This window comes from Populus alba, chromosome 11, assembly GCF_005239225.2.
Source record: "Populus alba chromosome 11, ASM523922v2, whole genome shotgun sequence".
NCBI classification, from domain to species: Eukaryota; Viridiplantae; Streptophyta; class Magnoliopsida; order Malpighiales; family Salicaceae; genus Populus; species Populus alba.
The window spans coordinates 16,465,176-16,489,456 of NC_133294.1; the positions used below are offsets into that span (position 1 = coordinate 16,465,176).

At 33.1% G+C, this 24,281-nt stretch overlaps 4 protein-coding genes across 6 annotated transcripts; 2 read left to right on the forward strand and 2 right to left on the reverse strand.

Moving 5' to 3' along the window:
- The first annotated feature begins 4,553 nt into the window (after window positions 1-4,553).
- On the forward strand, window positions 4,554-9,880 carry LOC118047587 (polyadenylate-binding protein RBP45C). The gene is made up of 7 exons (XM_035056935.2): window positions 4,554-4,947; window positions 5,647-6,118; window positions 8,660-8,715; window positions 8,792-8,922; window positions 9,017-9,113; window positions 9,207-9,386; window positions 9,582-9,880. Exons 1-7 carry the CDS (start codon window positions 4,663-4,665, stop codon window positions 9,582-9,584), a joined length of 1,224 nt encoding a protein of 407 aa, XP_034912826.1. The 5' UTR covers window positions 4,554-4,662; the 3' UTR covers window positions 9,585-9,880.
- A 633-nt stretch (window positions 9,881-10,513) lies between these two features.
- LOC118047586 (zinc finger AN1 domain-containing stress-associated protein 12) lies at window positions 10,514-11,297 on the reverse strand. The gene is made up of 2 exons (XM_035056934.2): window positions 11,051-11,297; window positions 10,514-10,971 (listed from the first exon to the last, which is right to left on the reverse strand). The coding sequence occupies exons 1-2, from the start codon at window positions 11,153-11,155 to the stop codon at window positions 10,627-10,629; spliced, it is 450 nt and encodes a 149-aa protein (XP_034912825.1). The 5' UTR covers window positions 11,156-11,297; the 3' UTR covers window positions 10,514-10,626.
- A 1,703-nt stretch (window positions 11,298-13,000) lies between these two features.
- Window positions 13,001-19,278, forward strand: LOC118047582 (uncharacterized). 3 transcript variants are annotated; one of them, XM_035056924.2, is made up of 13 exons: window positions 13,001-13,378; window positions 13,792-13,913; window positions 14,004-14,158; window positions 14,543-14,696; window positions 15,133-15,167; window positions 15,477-15,552; window positions 15,672-15,702; window positions 16,181-16,470; window positions 16,801-17,055; window positions 17,244-17,345; window positions 17,479-17,529; window positions 18,219-18,303; window positions 18,934-19,278. In XM_035056924.2, exons 1-13 carry the CDS (start codon window positions 13,216-13,218, stop codon window positions 19,101-19,103), a joined length of 1,689 nt encoding a protein of 562 aa, XP_034912815.1. In that variant the 5' UTR covers window positions 13,001-13,215; the 3' UTR covers window positions 19,104-19,278. The 3 variants fall into 3 exon arrangements, with proteins under 3 accessions (XP_034912815.1, XP_034912817.1, XP_034912816.1); XM_035056926.2 differs by having other exon boundaries at window positions 16,184-16,470; XM_035056925.2 differs by having other exon boundaries at window positions 13,002-13,378; window positions 14,546-14,696.
- Window positions 19,279-20,154: 876 nt separating this feature from the next.
- On the reverse strand, window positions 20,155-23,008 carry LOC118047584 (protein METABOLIC NETWORK MODULATOR 1). Its single transcript, XM_073412499.1, has 4 exons — window positions 22,984-23,008; window positions 22,856-22,895; window positions 20,669-21,840; window positions 20,155-20,558 (listed from the first exon to the last, which is right to left on the reverse strand). Exons 3-4 carry the CDS (start codon window positions 21,791-21,793, stop codon window positions 20,487-20,489), a joined length of 1,197 nt encoding a protein of 398 aa, XP_073268600.1. The 5' UTR covers window positions 21,794-21,840; window positions 22,856-22,895; window positions 22,984-23,008; the 3' UTR covers window positions 20,155-20,486.
- Between the last annotated feature and the right edge of the window lie 1,273 nt (window positions 23,009-24,281).

A 24,281-nucleotide genomic window follows, 5' to 3' on the forward strand; every position in this document is an offset into this window, starting at 1 on the left:
AACTTATTTCTTAAAAAAGATTTTTTTTCTTGAGAGATAATTTTTCAAAGCTTTTTTTTTTCTTGAGAGAGTTTTTTAAAGTCATGAATTGTTTTCGTATTACCATGTAGAGTTTGCAGGTGGCAAGAAGGAAAAAACTAATTATGACATGTAATTTTGGTATAGATATAATCTACCAAGAAACTTTATTTAATATGTAAAACTAATTCAAAAATATGTTAATAATTAGATAATGTTTGACATTGTGATAATGATTGATTTTTAAATATTATTTTACTTGAAAAATATTAAAAAATATATTTTTTTATATTAACACATCAAAATAATTCTAAAAATATATATAAAAAATAATTTTATATTTTTAAAAAACACCACTAAACCTAAAAAAGCAAAAGATATAATAATTAAAAAGGTTTATTTCTTTGAGATAAACATTGAGGATAATATCTAGAAAAGTTGGTTAGAAACTCTTCTGCGTTCCTTTGCTCTTGACTTTGTTTCCACATTTAATTTTATTTGTAATAATATCAATCTTTAAGTTGGTTAGAAAATGCATCTTGAAATTGTTTAAGAATAGAACTTGATCTCTGTTAGTTAGTATACAAGTAGGCTTAAAAGTACTGTTATTCCTCATATATATATATATATATTGAAGTGGTAGGGTGAGGCTAAATTATTATAGTCATATCTATAAAACATTATTTATTAAAATAGTATTTTATTTTTTTTTAGTTTTTTTTTTAATTTGGTCATTCAACAACCCAATTTGTTTTACTTTGTAATTTTTTTCAAATTTATTTTTTAATATTAAGTTGTTTTGAGAAGTGTATGTTATAGTTTTTTTATTTTTTTGTGTTGGGTTATATACCGATTTCAAAGATTTAGCTTTTTTTTATATTTCAACTTAACCTTTAAAATTCATATCTTTTAAAAGTGAGTTTTCTTTCAAAAAAATATTATTTATTTTCTACTCGTTTATCTCGATCTCATAACTTATTAACAAATTAACTCGGGTTGACTTTGGCTATAAGCTTGCCACCAAGTTGAAGGTGGTTTATTCAGTTTACTTTTTTTTTTATTTTTGTTTAATTGAATACTTTTTTCAATTTCACCGTTTAACAATCCAATCTTGTTTTTATTTGTTTAGTTTTTTTTTCCTTTCAATTACATCATTTAATATTAGTTAATTTAAGAATTAAACTTTATAATTATTTTTCAAATTATTTTTTGTGAAGTTATCATAGTCTCTTGGATTTTGTTTTTTCTCTCTTTCTATTTCAATATTGAATTTGTTGAAAATAAAGTTTTGTAATTTTTACTATTTAATTTGTATGAAGTTATCTTGATCTCATAACCTATGTTGCTGATTCAATAGGTTAGCCCGGGTTAACTTGAGTTGTATTTTTTTAATTAATTTTTTTATTTCATCCTTTAACATTGGATTGGTTGAAAATTGAACTTCGTAATTTTTTTTTTATTTTCTTTCTACGAGGTTATTTTGATATCATAACTCAGGTCGCGGGTTTGATAGATTAACCTAAGCTAATCAGGGTAGTTTTTCTTTTTCTTTTTTTAATATATATATATATATATATATAATTTCCTTCTTTAATATTGACTTGATTATGAATTATACTTCATAATTTATTAATTTAATTTTTACAAGGTTGTCACAATTTCATGACCTGATAGTTGTCTTCAATATTTTAAAAAAACAAAATGTCATTCAATATGTCACCAGATGTATATTTTTTAAAAAAATATCATTCAATATACATTATATTTCGAGTTCATAATTATTTTTTAAAAATATATTAACAATATTTAGATATTTTTATTTATATTAAAAAAAATTAATAATTATCTAGTTACAAACAGTTATTTGTAAATGATAAAAACATCACGCACGATAACAAATCAAATGAATTAAATTGTCCAAACCTTTTGTACTCTTCATAATTTGTTTCCAAATATAGAAGGAATCGTGAATTTTGTTGAGACTTCAAATACAGCTTGAAAATGAATTTCATTTCTCGCTTACATTGAGCCCGTGGCATTGCTGCCAAACCGGTGTTTTGTAAAAATTCAAATTTTTTTTTTGATTGTGCATTTGCATGCTTTTAAAAGCTACAAAAGCAACCGCTACCACACTGCCAAACACGCTCGAACACGGCTTGAATTTTGAATTTTGTTGAGACTTCAAAAACAGCTTGAAAATGAAGAAAATTCTTGAACTACCGTGGTTCATTTCATTCACAAATTTAACCATAATAATAATAATAATAATAGGATCAATTAATTGTTCTAAATTAAATAAAAAGTTTGGATGAACACAACTATTCATTTATACACAAAAAATGGATAAATGTTTGGTGTACAAAATATTTTGGAGTGACCTGCAAAAGTTATTTAAATATTTAATAAGTAGATGTGAATGAATAGACGTTTTAGAAAGTAACATTTCACTGTTTATTTCTAGGATTTTGGATGTATTTGCTTATGTTTTTATTTTAAAAGTGTTTTTATTTAAAAAAAAACACTAAATTAATATTTTTTCAAGTAATTTTTTTTATTTTGATATATTAATATTAAAAAATAAAAAAATTTATTTTAATATATTTTCAAGTAAAAAAACTACTTAAAAAATTAATTTTTTTAATCACCACTCATATCAATCCATAATTTTAGTACAAACTAAAATTAGGAGATTTATTATTTATAACCTAACCTAAGATTTGAACGATAGCCAATTCCCTCAATAATCAAAGTTAGATTTGTACAGTATAATCTCCACAATTACTATAGCATATATGATAATTGTTTTATTTTACTGGAATCGATTTATTATTATTATTCCCTCACTTGGTTACTTTACTTAACTGAAATTAAATCTTTTATCTGAATGATTTTAAAAACATTTTTACACTCGGTTTAAAAAATATAAAAACATACAAATAAATCTTATTAGGAAATTCAAGCTAAAAAAAAAAAACAGAGAAAGAGTGAATCTCCTTGATTGTCAGACCCAGTGTTTGTTCGAGAATCACTAATTTAATTATTGCTATAAATTTTAATCATGTTATTTAGCTAAAAGCCACGAACTTTTACAAACAGACTCTTTTTTCATTTAGGATTGGGTTACAGCTTGTGTTTTTAAAATTTTTAATTTTTTTATTTAAAATTAATATTTTTCGATCATTTTGATATATCTAACCCACATTCCAGAAAATTTCAATTTTTTAATTTAAAATTAATAAATTTTTAATATTTTTCAATTATTTTAATGCACTATATTAAAAATAATTTTAAAAAAATAAAAAAAAAATATTATTTTGATACATATCTGAATAAAAAATGCTTAAGAAAAAAATTATGATTATAACCTAAACATTTTTTTTAGAGTTATTTGAATTGAATTACACAGTAATTTCGTGCTAATAGGAGGAATATTTGTTAGTAAGCTTGTTACTAAACCCTAAAAACCCTTTTCATGATTAAATTATCGAGCTAGAGATTCGCACCATTCCCATGCTATAAACAATTAATTAATTTAAATGTGGATTAGATCCCTGTGTTATCTCAACTTGTTTAATGTCCGTACTTCATTTACATAATTTATTAGCATGATTAATCGCATGACTTTTTTTAACACAATTTATATTCTTACTTCCTCTTCTTAATACCAAAAGGCATTTAATAAATTCTTAAAACTAATATATATAGAAAAGTTTGGATTCAAAGAATGAAGTGGAAGTTACTTCATGTCATTGTCTTTGTCCAAATTTCTTTAATGAATTTTTTTTTTAAATAAGGAAGTAACAATCCAGCTAGACCTAGTAATTTTGTCAATAGATTCATTAGTTTTTTCATAAATATATATATTTAAAAAAAATTAATGTAAAAACTATCTTTTCAAATACGTAATTCATTTAAATATTGCTTTATTTTTTTTTATCCAACCGACTCAACCTCATGACATCAACCCTTAAAAATTTTAGGGTCCATGATTTGGACGTTGCAATTTTTTCAACACTGATTTACCAACTCCTATGATATTTTTTTTTTATAAAATAATTGTTCTTACATTAAATTAAAATAACATGGCTTTGAGTACTCGATTAATTGTCATTGCAAACTTAAACATGATAAAATCAAATAATTAACATAAAATTTTATAACAAAATGCATTAACTTGAAAAAAATTCTTTAAAAATGTTTACGATTGTTAAAATAATTAATTCATCACTCATATTTGATTAGTTACTTGGTGAAGTAATAATTTATTAAATGTTCGTTTATTATTATAATATCAATTACTTTTTAAAATAATTTTTATTTAAAAATATATAATTTTTATTTTTTAAAATTTATTTTTAAGCTTAAAAATGTTAAACTTTTTGAAGTCTTAAAAATGTTTATGAATTTTCAAAATTTTAATATAACGACCTTTTAAAAAAACAACTTATTAATTGAGCTGGGCTAGTCCAAAGCCCACAAACCCATCCTAACCACACGCGCGACGAGCCTCCTCTCTATAAAACCCGATCTCCACTCCTCAAAAGTCCCCCTTTCTTTCGTTCTAGGGTTTCCTTCTCCACTAGATCTTATAACCTAGTCACCACCTTATCCTCCGCCAGGACAACTCAATCCCTAATTCCAAACATGATGCAACAGCCTGGAGTCGCCGGAGTGGGGGTCCCACAACCAGATCAACAACAACAATACCAACAACAACAGCAGCAATGGATGATGCAGCAACAGCAACAATCGCAACCGGTGCCTCCTCCTGCTGGCTGGAATCCGCCGCCTGTTCCTCCTCCGACCCAGTACGGTGCAGCCGCCGGAAGTGGAGGAGATGGAGACGAGATTAAGTCGTTGTGGATCGGGGATTTGCAGCAGTGGATGGATGAGAATTATCTTCTTAGCATTTTCTCTGCCACTGGAGAGGTAATCCAAAATTTAATTTTGGTTTTAATTTAAAAAAAAAGAAGCTTTAATTTTAATTTGTATAATTATGTACGTGCCTGTGCTTGAGAAAGTCAGTAAATTTTATGGCTGGTTTTTTTTACGAGTGTGGCATTTCTTTTTTATTCTGTTTGCTTTTTTCGTGTGGATATATAGATTTGTGTGTATTTGCTGTGAATTGAAAACACTTTTAAGAAAACGAGAATTGTTTTGTTTTGTTTTTAATGGCGATCACTTTTTGAGAATTGGGTTTTTTGATGGAAACAATAGGTTATTGATGCTGTATAGAAAATAGAGAGAGAAAGAAACATGGGGTATGTTTGTTTCTTTGAATTGGGTTTGTGCTGATAAGAAAATAAATGGTGTATATGCACTTGTAGGAAAATGAGAATTGTTTTGTATTGTTGATTAATGGCGTTCTCTTTTCAAGAATTGGGTTTTTTGATGGAAACAATGGGTTATTGATACAGTCAAAAAATAGAGAGAGAGAAAAAGAAACCTGGGGTATGTTTATTTGTTTGAATTGGGTGCTGTGTTGATGAGAAAATAAATGGTGTGTATTATAGAAAGAATTTTGAAAAGTGCTATACTTGTTTTGTGATTTGGATGCAGCTTTACACGCTGCTCAGCTACATTGTTTTGTTGTTTTCTGAGTTGTCTTCCTCTTGTCTTGTATAACAGATTGTTCAAGCTAAGGTTATTCGTAATAAGCAAACGGGTTATCCCGAGGGTTATGGTTTTATTGAGTTTGTAAGTCGTGCTGCAGCAGAGAGAATTTTGCAGACATACAATGGCACACCAATGCCAAATAGTGAGCAGGCTTTCCGGCTGAACTGGGCTACCCTTGGTGCTGGTGAGAGGCGGCAAGATGATGGGCCTGATTTTACAGTTTTTGTTGGAGATTTGGCTGCTGATGTCAACGATTACCTTCTACAAGAAACATTTAGAAATGTGTACCCATCTGTGAAAGGTGCAAAAGTTGTTACTGATAGGGTCACTGGACGTTCCAAGGGATATGGATTTATTAGGTTTGCTGATGAAAATGAACAAAGGCGTGCCATGGTTGAGATGAATGGACAATACTGCTCTACCAGGCCCATGCGGATTGGACCAGCTGCCACGAAGAAACCCTTGACCCAGCAGTATCAGAAAGGTACGTGTTCTGCAACTTTGGTTGCTGTGGAGTGTAGATGTTGTTTTTGTTATTTTATTTTTTTCTGCTTGCATTTGCATGCTTATCTCTTATGCTGAAAATGAACATCGAATTGGTAAGTTGAATGTTGTGTGCTATGTATGTATTTTTCTTTTTTGAGTTGATGTTTCCTAAACATGTTCTTATTTTCCGTGCCTCCAGTTATGCACTTGAAGCTAGATGGATTTTAAAGAGTCATTTCCTTCCAGTACTTACCTATGTAAACTTGGGCACATTTAATTTAGTTAAAACATGCAAAAACTTATATAAAACTCATGTTGTCTTAAAGCAGGACACCGAGAGGCTCTCATTTTGGGGGGCCTGGAACTGACTTCAGCTTAAATGATTCCACTTAAATGCGTGGCCTCATTTTAGGTCAGTTATTTTGTTTACGTCGTAAGCTTAATTTCTTGTGGCGTTTTGCTACATTCACGAATTACTTTCCAGTTCGTTATTTTCAAAGAGTTACGTGTCAAGTTAAGTATATTCTTTTTCCTAAAGATAGTTCAATTCCATTCCACAGTTCCTTTATTTATGTAAATCAGACAAGAATTGTTGGTTTATCTCTTCATGGTCACCTCTTTACTTTATTTACATGCTATTTTTTAAGAGTTACATGTCAAGTTTAATATGTTCTTTTTCCTAAAGAAAGTTCAATTCCGTTCCACAGTTCCTTTATTTATGTAAATCAGACGAGAATCGTTGGTTTATCTCTTCATGGTCAGTCTTTACCTTATTTACATGTTATTTTTGAAGAGTTACGTGTCAAGTTAAATATGTTCTTTTTCCCTAAAGATAGTTCAATTCTGTTCCGCATTTCCTTTATTTATGTAAATCAGACTAGAATCGTTGGTTTATCTCTTCATGGCCAGTCCTTTACTTTATTTACATGTTATTTTTGAAGAGTTACGTGTCATGTGAAATATATGTTCTTTTTCCTAAAGATAGCTCAATTCCGTTCCGCATTTTCTTTATTTATGTAAATCAGATGAGAATCGCTGGTTTATCTCTTTATGGTCAGTCCTTTACTTTATTTACATATGGTCAGAAACTATTTTTGAGTTTTTGTTTGGTATTTACTTCCAAGTAAAAATATTTTCTCTGCTTTTGATTCTGAGCATTAGAAACCTTATGAAGCAACTTATGACGATGGATTCAGAGATGCTCTCTGTCGTGGGGAGCACTATTCTGACTTCCATTCTTAGAGTTGTTTTCGTCTCACCTCGAGCTGCTCTTTTTTTTAATCATGTGCTGTCTCTTATTATTATTTTTTTGTTTGTGAGATGGAGTGCATCCTTGATCTGGAGGAAGGACTTGATTACATGCTTTTGACATTCTAATTTCTAAGCACCTACTTGAGGATCAAGTCCTTGTATCTTTTTTATAGAGATCTATGTGAATTTAGTTTTATATGTCATTGGTTTATTCGATTTGGAAAAAAGTCTCTTCCATGACAATCAACTTTTTGACTCCATCCTGTCTTGTAGGTGTCATTTTCTTATTCTTCTTACTTTGTCCTGGGCTTGTCATTGCTTGAAATTTAGATAGGTTGTAGACTGAACTTTTGCTTTTGTTTTCCTGTTCTCTTTACATGAGGGAAATCAGGAAATATGTTAACATGGTACCTAGAATATCCATTTTGTTCTCCAAGCAACTGATGGGTTTATTTTTTATCATAATAGGAAAAGTGTACTGACCTAAATTCTGAATCCCGTTTCCCATCCTTGGCAAGTATGAATCTAGTTTGGAACTTTCCAATTGTTCATGCCTTTAAGTTTGGATATTGCTGAGTATTGGGGCATTCGATACTTTCCATCTTGATTTTATGCTAAAGATGTTCATCCTATTCAAAATGATTACTGAAAATTACTTCATTGATGCTCAGCTTTGTGACAACTGACAGCTGTCAACGATGGTAAAGCTGTTGCAAGGCAAGTAATTATTTAGTTACATGTTTCTCCCATTCTTTAGGCAATGTTTATCAACTTCAGACTAAAAATAGTGGACACAAGTAGTGTTATCATGGCTATAAACTGAATTTCATTTCTCTCAAGTTGCCTGAAAGTACTGGCATTAAGTTGGACTTTGGTCAGGAAGGTGACTTCGCTGGATCAACTCCACTAATATAGTGTTAACTTATTAATCATTCTGTTTGTTGTGTTTGCTTTGGTTTTTTCTGTTATCAATGTGATCCTCTGTAAATATCTGTATCTTGTGCTTTTTTACCCTAAAGAACAATCATCTTTGCAATTTCTCAAGAACAGAGAAATCTGATCTTGTTTTTTCTCGCATGCTTCTCAGAAGGGGTGGTTTTGTCATCTTTAAACTCATTCCTGCATGATTATGTGTTTAGTTTATTCTATGGTTTTTTTCCCTTCCATTCTTGCATCTCCTTGGATTTTCATGCAATGATTATCCTTCAGGGAAGCTTTGCTTTCAGTGTCTATTTCTCTTCATTTATGTATATTCATATGTTGTTTGACATGCATTTGCCATGTGCAGCTACTTACCAGAATCCTCAAGGAAATCAGGGAGAGAATGATCCAAATAACACAACAGTGCGTAGTTTGTTTTATTGTTGGTATGAACTATTACTTGTCAAAGTGAATTGACTTGTTAACCTCTTGGCTGCAGATATTTGTTGGGGCCTTGGATCCAAGTGTGACTGATGACACTTTGAGAGCAGTGTTTAGTAAATATGGTGAGCTAGTGCACGTGAAAATACCTGCAGGCAAGCGTTGTGGATTCGTTCAGTTTGCTAATCGGTATTTGAAAAATACTTTAACCTGATTTCTGTTATTTTGCATTGTAATGATTGCCTCTTTGCCTGATTTGGTTGCCTGCATTTGTTGCATTTAGAACTAGCGCGGAGCAAGCACTATCAATGTTGAATGGAACCCAGATAGCTGGTCAAAATATCCGCCTGTCATGGGGCCGTAGTCCTTCCAACAAACAGGTTTGGTTGATGCCCAATAAATGTTGTCTATTTTTATTTTCACGAATTTCCCAGTGTTTACTGAAAAGGATGGAATTATTGGTTTTGTTTCAGGTTCAGCCAGATCAAAGCCAGTGGAATGGTGGTGGATATTATGGATATCCACAAGGATATGATGCATATGGATATGCTGCTGCTGCTGCTGCTGCTCCCCAAGACCCGAACATGTATTATGGAGGCTATCCTGGATATGGAAACTACCAGCAACCGGGAACTTACCAACAGCAACAGCAGGTAAAGTAACCTTGGTTTAGAAGTTTTTAGTCCACCAGATATTGTTCAACATAAAATAAGAGCTCAACTCACCAAGGTTGGATAAGCTATTTAAGGCTTAAGCTCTTGGAACAACAGTACTTAAATCTCATCCATTTTTTTAGTTTAGTTTCTGATTGCTGGGTAATGTAATCTGTGTGTTCCTGGTATGTGCAGTGATCTGTTTCCATAGCGGGATTCAAATGCAAGGACTGATGTTAATCAGTAGCCAGAGCAATCTGAGGTTGCAGTTCACTAGTTGCATGGTGTTTGGAGTATGGCGTTTTGCTATTTGTTCTGGTGTTAGTTTATCAGTGACAAGTGTGCTGTGGGCACCATTTGAGGCATCAATGCACTCTGATATGATCAGCATGGTTCTGTAATACCATGGTGCCGCAATTTGAACTATCTGTCTACTGGATACTCCGTACCTAACCCTCTATAATCATTTAAATTATGGCTTGCTTTATTTTTAATGGGATGTTTTCTATACTTTCCAAGTTCTTTGTGCTTTATATGATTGGATGCAATGAAGCCATTATGCTACATGTCTGCGTTCCAGGGATTGTATTTCCCGGCGGTGAAGCAATGTCCATACTTGGGTGCATTCATCATTTAACTTTTCTGAAATAATTTTCCAGAAAACGTTATGATCGTCGAGACTTGAATAATAAGAATATATTATGTTTGTTTTTTATGAAAAATAATTTATAAATTAAACAATATTAATTATTTTTTAAAATTAAAATGATATTATTTTAATAAAAAAAAATTAATGGATTAGAACTAAGTTTTTGAACGAATTTTATTGGGTATATATATATATATATATTTTTTAATCTGATCTGGTTTTAATTGAAAGTCGGTCAAGTTACCGGGTTAAATTTTAAAATTATAGCTAATATAGCTAATATTTTAGACTTTTAAAATTATAGCTAATATTTTAGACTTGAAAAATCTCTCTTTTCTATATAAAAATTTATAAATTTTCTGCGAATTCATAGAAATTCATATAAATAATTATTAGAACTGAATAATTAAATAATTTATAATTTACAACAAACCAGCCTTCAACTATATGTTTTAAGCTGCTGAAAAAAAAAAAAAAATTTAAATCTTTAGATAAACTCTAAATTGATCAAAGAATATTTTTAAAACTCCCGAATAATTTTTAAATTTATCAGCCGAGATGAATTTCAGTACCCAACTCTTCCTTCAGACATCACATGTACTGCAGAGGATGATACTTCTTACACGCATGGTCAGCTGGAAACCGATGCTTTAAGCACACCTTTAACTGGCAAGTTTTGCAGGTGCATGTGTTAGAGAAGGTTAATATCTCCTTGCAGCGCTTAACAGCGCAAGTTGGCTTCTTCTTCTTCTTCTTCCTTGGGTCGCAGTCTCCAGATTTCTCATGTTTCAGCAACACCACTCTCTCAGCATCCTCGTTGCATCCAGTAGTCTCAATAGACACCGAACATATTTCACAAACAACTACTCTCCGACTCTTGTCGTCTGATTTCGGACACTCATGAGACTTGTAGGATCTATGCTCTAAACAAAACACCTGCAAGAACATACGATTAAGGCTGTAATATTCCATGCTAAACAAAGCTGCACGCATAAATTTGAGTTCCCTTGATTACCTTTCGACAGCCATTGCAGTTGAAAGGCAGAAAATCGAGCTGCTTGCATTCAGAATGTTGGCAGTGTCTTCCCAAATCTGGAAAAGCCTCTGTTCCTCCTCCCATCCTTGTTTTTTTCCCTTTAAATTTCCTCTAAGATTAGAATTTGCAGGTTGCCATAAAGGAGGAGATTTGTCGTTGTTTATAGCTTTGCTGAAAGGCACTTGCTGGCTTGGTGCCTAAGCCATCCTGACTCCTCTTTCGTGTTGCTTTCGGTTTTGTTTTTGGCTTTCTAGTTGTTTCTTGATGTTTCCAGGCCACGCGGTTGAGGTTTCCTTTTTTGACTAGTCTTTTCTCTAAATTTCAATTTAGTCCCTATTTCACTCTTACTCCTACTCTTACTCTACTAAATTAATTTAGTAGATATCATGAGTTTTTTTTTTAATAGTTTTTAGTTTGGAAATAAATCAAATTAATTTTTTTAATATTAACATATTAAAAATATTAGAAATCATTAAAAAATCATGGTTTGATGTGCTGATAAAAAAAAAATCTAAAAAACTTTATTCTAAAATACTTTTAAGTAAAAAGTATAATATATTATAATATTAAACACACACGAAGTGAAATATATTTTTTTTATTGGGTAATTGACACTTTCTATTTTTATTTTTATTTTTTAAAAATAAAATCTAAATTTTAAAAACAAACTATATTGCCATCCATAAATTATAAACCCATAAAATAAAATCTAAACTTCAAATCTATACATAAAGTCCACATATTATATTAAAAAATAAAATTACAACTCTATAAAAAAAACATTAGTAATATATGGATTTTTTTATATATTAAAGAGAAATATTACCCTACCCGCAGCAGGGTGCAGGTAAATAATAATAATAAAAAAAAGTGAAACTAAGAATTGCAGTGAAATACGGAATCAGAGAGTTCCATCTGGGAGGCTTGGATTTAGGAAAAATGGTAATTTCTCCATCGACCAAAACATGTGAGTCTATCCATTTCTTCAGGCGGTCCCTTTTGATTTGTTGGACTTCCATTTTCTCATTGTGGAAGCTGACAGTGTAAGCTCGAGAAGAGAAGATTTATGTTTTAGGGTTTCGGATGTTTTCCTCTTTTTTTTTTTCTTTTTTTTTTTTAATTTTTTCCTTTTCTTTTCCTATTTATTTTAGATCTTTGAAGAAATCAAATGAAGATTATAAAGATAATATAAGAAATAAAATGAATAAAAATCAAGTTAGATAAAGAGTGATATCAAAAGATTTCAAGATTAATTTGATAGATTATGTTTAATAATAATTTCAAATAACTTTTTATAATCTAAATATTTTTTATTATGTTTTATCTTTTTAATTTAACTCATATGAACCTTGGCAAGGCTGAGAGTCCAAAATGAATTTGCTCCTCACATAAAACATCTTAAAAAAAATACATAAATGGAAAAGAACAGATTTTTCATCAATGGCTTTTGGTGAATTTGGCAAATTCAAGCGAATGGCATTCGTTGGCATGCACAGCAACAAAAAAAATAATAAAAGAAATCTAGTTTTGTATTATGATTTTCATTCCTTTTTCATAAGCATAAAAGAGTTGTAAAATGTAATAAAGACTTGCAAAATCAAGTATAAACTATAAATAAAGAAAAAACAGACAATAAATAAATAAATGTTATTTAACTTTTTGAAAACACCATATAATTCATTACATATATTGTATGAAGTTCATTGTTTTCCGATTAATTTATAGACAAACTAAAACTAAATTTATTTTCATAAATATATGAAAAATACACTTGCTGTATTGAATTAGTTGTGATTCAGTAAACGAATTTACAAATTTAATAATAAATCTGGGAAATCTTGAAGAAAATAATACAGTGAAACGACCAAAGCATGCCGTGATGACAAGGTTACAGGGCTTATTACATATATTTACAACATATAAAGCCAGCATAAACTCATCAAACCGAACAAGACGCCAGCACATGCATTGAAACACAGGCAGAAAAAAGCATTTCTCTGTTCCAATTTCCTTGATTCTTTCATTAGATCTCTCCTTCCTCTGTCAAGCACAAACCCCGGTCTTTCTTTATAAGAAAGGGAAAACCTTTTTTAAATAGGCATACAAAAAAGTTTCATTATTTTCTTTTTTGGATAAAAACAGAGATGGGTTACAAAAACAGAGCAGAAGCTGAAACAGAGGCTTGCTTAAACGAGACTTTATTGTTTGCTACTATGTGTATAATTGGACTCCCTGTTGATGTGCATATTAGAGATGGTTCTGTCTACTCTGGAACCTTTCACACTGCTTCTTTTGACAAGGAAAACGGTGAGGTTTCTTTGTTCTTTTTGGGTCTCCATTGGAAACGTAAAGATTGCTTCTTTTTGGCATTAGTTTTTGAATCACTTGAAAGTTACGATTTTCGTACAAAATGGTATCTGGGTTTTGGTTTTTATGAGCAACCCTATCTGGGTTGTTGGTTTTATTGAGAAATAGTCATGTACTCTTTAGAATGGACGAGATCAGATTGGATTCTGATCTGGGTTTTTGCCTATTTTGTTAGTATATAATTCTGTTTCTGTTTTTGTTTTGTACTCTATTTGTTTTTGCAATGGAGGGTCCACTATTTTATTTGGTTAACACAGACTGGATTTGGTACTTTTGGAAATAAGACTTCATAAAGATTGGAAATATAAAGTGAGATTTATCATTTATGAAGTTTAGTTACCTGCTTTGTGTAGGTGTTGTTTTGAAGGAAGCAAGGTTGACTAAGAAGGGAAAATCTGATGCAAATGTAGCTAATGGGAGTGTGATAGAGGCACTTGTAATTCTTTCGACTGATATTGTCCAAGTTGTTGCTAAAGTATGCAACTCTTTCTATTTTAAATTCCTGTTAGTTATCCGGATACAACGTTGGAGAATCTGCCTAATATATGTGCTGCTTTGTATGCAGGGAGTTCTGTTTCCAGCTGATGGCGTCACTGGAAATTTATCTGGTGGCAATGTAGAAGCTGCTCTAACCAATGCTCCGTCTTCTGAGATTGTAGCGAGTGAGGCAAAGAAATCTAACAAGTTCACTGTGGATAAAAAGAAATCTAATCACAACAGGTATTGTCTTGTTTTGGACATGGGTTGTAAGTACTATCGTTGTTAACTGTTTAAATTTAATTGTAAGCTGCAATAATTTAAAGTCATATCTTATTGGTTTACTTTTCTTTTCAATAATGCATTTGTTTTCAAGTTTACTGTTTGTTAAATTCTGATAGTTTCTCCAAGTGCACCATTTTTTATTTCCATGTTCTGTACATACCTGGAATCACCTTAGTTTGCATGCATGCAGACATACCTATACATATACATACTGTTTTCGAGTAATTAAGAAAACTACTACCTGTTTTAGTACAGAAATCTGGTCAAGGAAATATTTCTGCATCCAAGCAACCTTTTTTTTTTATTTGGCTATATAACCATGGACTAATTGTACCTATGAAGTAGGAGTTCGGTCAAAAACAAGAACGGTACTTCCCATGGTCTTATGCTGACAAAAGCAGGGAAGGATCCTGAAGGGAGAAAAATGCCACCAAATCAAATAGGAAAAACAATGGAATTCGAACATGGGGAAAGAGATGGTTTGCATATCCCAAAGGTGAGGCTTCTATTTTCTTTTCTTCTTTTTTGTGGTCTGCTAAGGAAACAGTTTCTGTGAGCTTGTCTAGATATTCATCAAAAGATCTCCATAAATGATGTTAACTTGTGTTTGGGTTATGAACATTTCTGTCGTGAGAGACCTATATCAGCAGCAGCATAGTTGGCTGCTTTTAATATTGAGAGCAAACTTTTTGTTGAAGAGTGTTCTTATTTTAATGCTACCTAGGGTGCATCTTATTATGGTTTGGATGATCTGATGATTGATAAATGGCTTGAAGGAAACCCAATCAATTACTGTTTCAATGAGTCAGTGGTAATTTAATATCTGTAGTAGGATACTTTTTTTACAATGCTCGTGAGAGAGAGAGATATTTGTACACTTTTCACTTCCTTTCTTTCTAATTTTTTCCTTAATTTCTGTTTTGTGTATGCAGAGAGAAGCTTCTTCTGGTGACTCAGTTAATGGAAGGTATAAATTACCAGTCTTTTCCAAGTGGGGTTTGCATTGTTGGATGCCTTAAAATCTTATCCTCTGCATTCTGTGTTTTTTATACTTGCATTGGGGTTGCAAACTGAACTGGCCCTTGTCTGTTCTAGCACAAATTTTCTCCACCAAAGCACTGCATGATTAATGATTCATATTTCTTTTGAATACAGACACAAAAGATTTGAGTCTGTGTTTGCATTAAATTGTGTTGCTCATTAGCTTAAATGTAAATTATTTTCTTTATGGAATCCCTTCTAACTTTCAAATTTCTGTCAATTATTTTTCTGGCAGACAGACTAGAGATGATAGGTCACAGGAGGAGCAGGGTCACTATAAACAGAAGTTTGATTTTCAAACAGAAAAGAGTGTATGTCATGACAGGCATAATTTATTTCCTTGCTTGATGCTGTGTGTTTGTAGAAGTTGAAACTATTTGCTCAATAACTCGTTGATGTAGATTTTTACCCATGCATTTGATTTGTGCAGGCTGATGAAGTTCATAGCCCAAATGCAATCAGTAAGTTCAACTTCCACACTGGGTTTACCTATTTGATCCATAACATGCTATACAGATCTGCCTTGTGCTTATTAATATCTTTTATGAAAAGAAAGCAGAAGAGAAGGCATGCCTTCTTTTACCTGTAAAAAGTTCTGATACTACCAGTGAAAATGTTTGTTATAAAATACCCATGATGTAAGGCTTTGCTCTCTGAACTTCATTATAACAATAAATTGCTAATAGATTTTGGGTTTTGTATCAATTGTATTATGTGAGTTTACATTCATGCAGATTTAGTGGCCGCATGCCATTTTCTGAATTTTTTATTTATTATAACACAGGGCCCTATATGATAAGATGCATCTAGGTGATAGTTTGCCTGTAGAAGCTAAATCTTGCCATGATTCCCTGAATTTGTCTTATATTTTTTAAAATGCATTTTCTTTTTTTCATCCTGATTCTGTTCTGTTTTAATTGCTTAATGTGCTACATGCAGCAGGGCCTCATGACAGTGAAGCAAAACCCATTGCAGAAGGGCGAGTGACAGTGAAGCTGTTGCCTAATCTTATATCTTGTAATCCTGATGGTGATCTTATGAAGCCAGACAGTCAATACTGTGGAAGGCCTGTTTCTGCAGGAACCACTTCTCCTAATTCTGTTTGTGCTAGTGTTTCTACTGCTTCCAATCCAAGGGTTGATGTTCCTTCAGAATCACACTGTAGCTCATCAGCAAATTCTACTGATGTGGCCTCTCCACAAGTTTCAGAATCTAATAGAAGTTCCAAGGTAAAAACTTTGTTTGTTTCAACCTTTTGGTACTGACATCTGTTTCATCTCACCTCTATCGACTGTCAATTTTTAGGGCAGTCATCAGGTCACTGTCTATCACATCAGTAAATCATATAATTTATCGAGCCAGCACTTTTTATGAGTAACTGTGAAATATTTTTTTGAATTGCTAGTGCAATTCATATAGGATATAATTTATAATCTATACGACAAGCATCTGTAGAAATCATTGGGTTTGGTTAGATTGCAGTTTCTTTGGAATTTTGGAATATTTATGACATCAATTTTATAACCATGCTGATGTTTTTTCGCATTCTTTTCTTTCAGGCATTCAAGCTCAATCCAGGAGCAAAAATTTTTTCTCCTTCCTTTTCCAATCCTACATCAGCCAATGCTCCAGCAGTGCCAACAGTTGCAAGTATGGCTTACATACCAAGCAACTCTCCTGTGGTACCTGTTGCTGCTGTCCAGCCAGAAGTTGGGATCCCTTGTGCACCTCGATCATCTGTTCCTGCTAAGTTCCCCCCCTACAGTAACTTGACATCTGTAAATGGTGGCAGTGGTTCTCAATTTTCACAACCTGTATGCATTAGTTAACTTCTTGCTTCTTATTGAGTAATCTCTCATATTAAATTCAAGTCACTTGAGAAAATGCCATATTAGCACCAACAACTTTCTTGTCAACTCATGGAATTTTTTTTAACTGAACTAGCCCCTAATTGTTAAAAGAGGAATTCTTTTTTAGTTCTCACAGGGTTATTTGGCTATAGGTTGCTGGACACGTGGGAACCAGAGTACAGTCACTTAGATATGCTGGTCAGTATCATGCTGTTCAGGCAGCACCGTCGTATGCACAACCAAATTCTCAATCCGTAAGTGAAAGGAAGATTCATGTGATATTCATCTGGCAGTTTATTTCTGGTGCTCATTTGTTGCTTTTTTGGTCAGGAGATTTGTGACTTTTATGGTTATTTATGAGTTTCTAATCTGGCTCCGTTTCTCTAGGTTATGGTTGGACGGATGGGGCAGCTTGTGTATGTTCAGCCAGTTTATCATGTAAGATACAGAATCTGCAACATGAAATAACTAAGCATTCTGATGTTTGATAGTTACAGATACAACAAGCATTTAGTTTCTGGTCGTTGCAGCTTGTATTTAACTGTTTAATGTATGTTAGGGAGCAATTTATGCTACATTTTGGAATGGAACAATTTATGTCATTATCAGATCTCGAGATAGTTCCTAGAACTGGCCTTGGCCAGTACTCAAGCCACATACTGATTCTAAATATCCTACTGTGGTTATATCTCTAATTATTTATATAGTTGGTTTGAACTAGTGTTATACCATGCTTCTCTTAACACGGATGCTTTTTTATCAACCACATTATAATAGAATAATGCTGGTTGTGTGCGTCATTGATTCAAAGCTAGATAGCTAATTAGCTAAGATTTCAATATGCAATATTGTGTGAAAGAAATCATAATTGTCTATATATCAGTTAACAAAGTCTGCAGCTATGCAATCTTGTGCTCATATCTTGAAGGTCTAATGGCAGGCTTATTTCCTTGGTTTTCATGTATAACTTTCTAATTTTCAACGCTTCTGTCTTTTTTTTTTATTGAGGCTGATCCTCTTGCATGTCAGTTCATCTCAACTGTTTAATTTTCTTCTTCCTTGAAGTTGTTATCCTAGCATGCAAAGTATATTTCTCTAATTTTTTTGTTGCGTTTGTTTTTTGAAAGGATTCGGTTCCAATTGCACCCATATCAACTATATCTGCACGTCCTCTGTTAACTCCACACCAGGTCCAGTATGCTAAACACCAAGGTATAAAAAAAGGGTTTTTCTTTTATTGGTAGAAACTTTATACTATGTTGCAAGAGATTCTGGTTTCAATGGTTTGTCATTGCACTTTCTGCCATCAATTAGGTTGCACATTCAATTTAAGCTTAGATGTTTAATGTTTTATGTTACTGACTACTTGAAGGGACAACCTAATTAGTAAGCTAGCAAGTAAGCATAAGCTTTTCGAAAATTGGTTGAAAATTCCAACTTCTGTCAATGTCTGCTAGGGGTTGATAGTCAATATGTGCAGAACGATTTGGGAGATTGATTCCATTTTGAGTTTCAACTTGATGAGAGAACTTGAAATTTAATGCTGTAACTCATATACAGGGAAGGTGATCATATTATTTTCTGGTATTGTTTTTAGAGCTTCAATGAATTTGCTGCCCATTAAGAAAAGATTTCTACAGCATAACGTAATTATAGATGGCAGCACCATGTCCAACATGGCATCTTATAAGATCAACTGTAGGATATTTTTCTACATTGGAAGATTAAGTCTCAAAATACAAGACTGAAGATGTTGGTCTCAGCATCTCTATGTTTTTCTGTGCCTGTTTATTGTGTATTTGAGAAGATTGATTTTTTTTTTCTTTTCCATTTGGATCGCAGGAGGTGCAGCAGGCCAAACCTTGCAGCTTTGTGTGACTCCACCTTTTGTAGGTGGACAGCAACCATTTTTGGAGCCAAGCCACATCCCTTATCTTCAGCCACCCATCCCTGCTATCCGTCCCATTCCAGTTCCAGGATCCAATACTCTCTTTGGCACCAAGTTTCCATGAGCATACTCCACAGTGAAATCAAGATTCTTTTTCATGAACAATAAAATTTTGGTCCATAGTTTTTACTGAAGCGCATCTAGCAATAGGTTATAGTTGTATCTCTCATCTTCAGGGTTTAACTCGTCTCAACGACTTTTTGTAAAATCTGATTTGAGGGTAATTTTTTATTTGGTGATTCATGCTGCAAAACATGTAGGGGTGGTTTTCTGTTTTGGTGGAAAATTCTGAGTTCCCCCCTGATGGAAAGAATTGCATCTTGGAAAACGATAATACAGGCCAAAAGGTGATTAGTGTACTATATTGAGAAAAAAAGGTAACAACAACAAGGTTGTGATAATATCAAGTTAGTGGGATCGTTCATGTCATCTTTCGCTCAATTCTGCAGAAGTTATTGCCTCAGGATTCCTTTTCTTCTCCCTTCCTGCATCAGGCAATAGAAGGTTTCTGTTTGCTATTTTTTGTTGCTGAATATGTTTGAACGTCACCTTTTACAAGGGCCCTAAGGCTTCTGCATCCTTGATTACAATTAGTGGAAGCAAATTTTACTAGCTCGTGGATATTATTAAACAATCTTTATTGGGTTGGACTGCAATGTTCAATCTTCCTTTCATCTCTCTTCCTCTTTTCGCTGTGTAACTATCAGCAGTTCATCGTGTGAGAACCTCAACCTGAAATGTGATTCTTCTGTTATCCGAAGTAACCAGATGCGATCAGCTTATCATGAATTTAGTCCACAGCTACACAGGGAGGATAATCTTTTGACCATTTCGTTCCTCAAACAGCAACACCACACCACCTAATTAAAATGAGTTTAGTTAAGCTTTATTTTCCCCATACTAGATCTTTTATCTATGCTATATTCATATCTTCCCTCTATCCTCCAAGATCGCTTATAACAAAGTTGCTCCTAATAATCTAGTGCCTGATAACTTTGCTTAGAACAAAGTTATCAGGCACTAGCACGTTTAAAAGCAGAACTCGTGCTTTGGAAGTTGGATCATAAACCCCGCACCAGGCATGGATACATGATAGAAGCTTGAGGCTGCGTAAATGTCTACTAAGAAGGTATCCTTCAATTCAAACGATGAATAAATTACAGTACCAAATGCAAACATGCAACTAGGTTTCCTTTATAATTGAACTAAAATAAAAGTCCAAGAGAAGACATCTCAGCCTCACACTTTTGAGCAAAGATGGATCTTGTGTGGACTCTACCTAGTTTAAGATCACTAATTTTCTAGACTTGTACAAGTCTAGTAATTCATTCTCCGGAAACTTTACATAGTACAGAAGCACCAGTACACCATTTTCCCTTGCCCCGTGTGCTCTGAAGGACTACATTCATCTCCAAGCGTGGTTTCTGGGCTTTTCAAATTATCTAGTTCAATCTAAACCAGCAGTCGGCCCCTCAGTACAGGCCCCTGGATTGTCTGCCATGCTTTCCTGCAAAACCTTCTTAAGGTTTGATGTATATAATAAGTCACTGATCTTGTACCTGGGAAATGACCTTTAGTATATAATGGATAACTGGACAGTGAATTTATTCAGTTGAAGACTTGTTTTACCTGCAAGAGCTGAGTCATTTTGCCAGTCTTGTATTCCTCAGAAGGTCTAGATGCAACCGCAAGATGACAGCCAACATTAGGCTGTAAAACTTGCAGTGGTTCAACAGACAGGGCCTGATCTGTGTCACTGGCATCCTTTTCTGCCACAATACCAGAATCTTTCACAGGCAAGTTAACAGCTGAGCTGCTATTAGTATCTGTTGACTGTAATGGAGCAGGAACCCTCTTGATTACTTCAGTTAACAGTTTCTCAAAAGGCACACCAGTTGTTTTTGTTGGGTTGGCTTCTGATTCATGCAGTCCCCCAGCTTGAGTTCGATTAAAAGGACTTGTATTTTGCAATCCTGAATGCATCACCTGGTGGTTATTTTGAGATTGAAATTGCATGACTTCGTTTGTTGGTGTTGATCCATTTGATGAATGAGAAGCATCTCGAATCTGCTTGCCTTTTGAAGTCACCGGATGGGGAGTTTGGCTTGTGGCACTGGCACTAGGTGCACCATTTGATAGATTGACTGGCTGAAGTACAACAGGAACTAAATTGCCTCTTGATATTGCAGGGGTTTGGGGTACCACTGAAAGCACCTGCTTACCTTTTGATCCAGCTGGATTAGCAGCTCGGGCAGCATGAGCAGTTCCATTTATGTCTCTAGGCCCAGGATTACGGCTGTGGACCTTAGTATTGCTTTCTCTCGGAAGGGGAATCTCATTCCTTCTGATCATTGGGACACCTGGGGCGATATCATTTTCTGGCATAACAGGGATGTAATGTCCAGGCTTAAACACAACACCCCTCAAAGTTGTTTCGGTATCACCAACTCTGACATTAAGCAAGTATCCAGCATCAAATGTCGCCTCTATAATACCATGCACTGACTGGCCTATCATGGAATCAATTGCATCATTAACTGGATCTACTTGATGTGGCTGATTACCATTGACCCCTCCAAATCCAGGAGTAGCACGAGCATTCTCCCCATGGTTTGGATTTTGATCCCTTGGAACATAGGCATTCCCATTATGATCAACCTCCAGTTTAGGGTACTTGCGTGGACGACCACGCTTGCGTTTCAGAGGGGTGATTGCTGAAGCATCAGGATTATTCCCTTGGTTTACTTCACTCATGTTCTGTATAATTTCCTTCCCTGAATGATCTTTTATTGTTTTCCTCCCTGCAGCAAAGAGCAAATATTTAGTTTTTGAAGCAAATTGGGCCAACCATGATGGAACAGATGCAAGTAAAGAGATCAACACGTGCATTTTCAAACAAACATAACCAACTTCTACAAAAAAGAGTACACTATCAGTCATGGAATTCTATAAAACCACTGGTACATGCATACTCGACCTTGCTGTGGACAAAATGAGCATGTCCATAACACATTATCTTGCTTGCACCAAAGCCTACGGGTTTTCCTTAAATTTCACAGTAAGGAATCCAACACATCAAACTTTCCAACTTAGCATTCTTAAGCAATCTAAACAACTGCAGAAGGCTAGTACAAGTAGGGGAAGCAGGTGGAACAGCCACAAAAGTTGCCACATCTTTATATTATGCTATTCAGAGTATCTATCTCACCATCCAATCAACCCAAAAATATAAATGATCATGTGCAGGAATTTGATCTCAAAGGGTGCGTATTGAGATACATGAAAAAGAAAATGATCTATTCTCGAAATGAGCTACCATGGTGACTATTTTATCAACTGCCATTTCAGGATATGATTTCTCCTAGTCAAACTCAAAAGAGCTCCTATTCCTAGCCACTATATCAACAAAGCACCTAAAACACTAATCCCAAACCGATCTAATAAAGGAAAATTTGGTCAGCTTTAAAATCCCCTACAGTGGAACAAGCCATTTGAATTCCTAGACAGGAAATTCAAGCAAAAAAAAAAAAAAAAAAATTCCCGTGATCATAAATTTCCCAAAAACTCTGAATGTTAACAATGATAAACAAACAGTGACACTATCATCCCATCAAAAATGCACTTCAATTGAAATACGAAAAGCAAAAAAAGCTCAAAAAAGAAGAAGAGAGAGAACAACAAGAATAAGCCACTAGAGAATAATGTAAAGCAACCCATAAACAAGAAACAGATAGACATTCATTAAGAGCCAATACAGAAAAGTAATCAAAACCCAACAACTAAAACACATAGAATAAAACCAGTAAATAACCAAACCTTTTAAGGCCTTCCAAGAATGGTAGGCAAATATACCAACCTGCAAAAACAAGAACAAAAACATAAAAGAACCAATTAGTTAAGAGAACAACAACAACAACAAAAGAAAGACTAAAAAATTCACATATCTGGACCAAAAAGAAAAACCCTAAACCCTCTGCGAAAATGCCATGAAAAGGTGCTAAAAGACCAAGAAAATAAAAAATTTTAAAAGGGTGTTTTTACAAAGCAAGCAAGAAGCTAGGGATTGTGAAAGAGAAGGGAGGCGCGCGAGTGAGTTTACCTTCTGGGGCTCTGTTTGTTATTTGTTTTTTTCTCCCTTTTCTGAGGGGAAACAATTAAAAAATGCCCCCAAGAAATCTAGCGAGTGTATAATAGGAAATCTTTTTACTTCTTTCTGAGCTTTTGTCTCAGAGAGATGAAGATGTCGAGGTAAAGTTGTGGGGGCCAGCCTTTGGGTATGATTGTTAACAATATAATGACATGCATGTGAGATAAAGGCTAGGACAGCACAATGAGAGAGTGAGTCTGGGTGATCAAAAGGTATCAGTGGGACACGTGGTGCTTGATCAATATGACTGTTATGAGGGAAAGTTACCTGATGTAAATGATTTGGAAAATATGGGCCCCACTGCATTTAGCAAAGGTTCTCTGGAAAAAGAGAAGAATTTTCAAAGTCGGATAAAAAAAAAATGAGTGATATAAAATATTTAGAAGATGAGTACGTAATCTTTGTATGGAGAGGCCGTTCGCAATTTGTCATGGGCCGAGATAATTTGTTTGTAGAGTGAAAAAAACAATGTTTTAATATTATAAGTGTAATTTAAAAAAAAATAATAATTAATGATTCGATATCATAAAAATATAACTAAAAAAATATAATTATTATTAATTTAAAAGAATCAAAATTATAAAAGATGAAATAAAAAATTAAAAAAATATCAATACAACCAGGTGATAAAATTAAAAAAACAATAAAAATTATAGAAGCAATGATAAAATTAAAAAAAAATTAAAATTTAATAAAAAAACATAATAAAAATTAAAAATTAAAACATTAAGGGCTAAAACCCCAAATATCATCAAGTATTGAATTGAAAGGAAAAATTAAAAATTTCTAAGGCCATAACTTCACAAAAAAATCCAAAAAAAAAAATAAAAATTAAGAGAGTGAGGACTTAATTTGAGGGAAAAAAAAAAAACAAATTAAAAAAGAAAAATTAAAATACATTAGTTTAAATTTATGCTTGACTTGACGAGTTGAATCGTGACCTAGGGGACCTAGGGTTTAGGCTGACTTGATTTTCAAAAGAAATTGGAACAAAGCACGAAAAAAAATTTGATACTTATATTTAATACAAAAGTGAAAATCCTCATAAAAAACTAAATTAGACAAAGCCTGAAAAAAAAAAAAAAAGCTCTAGGC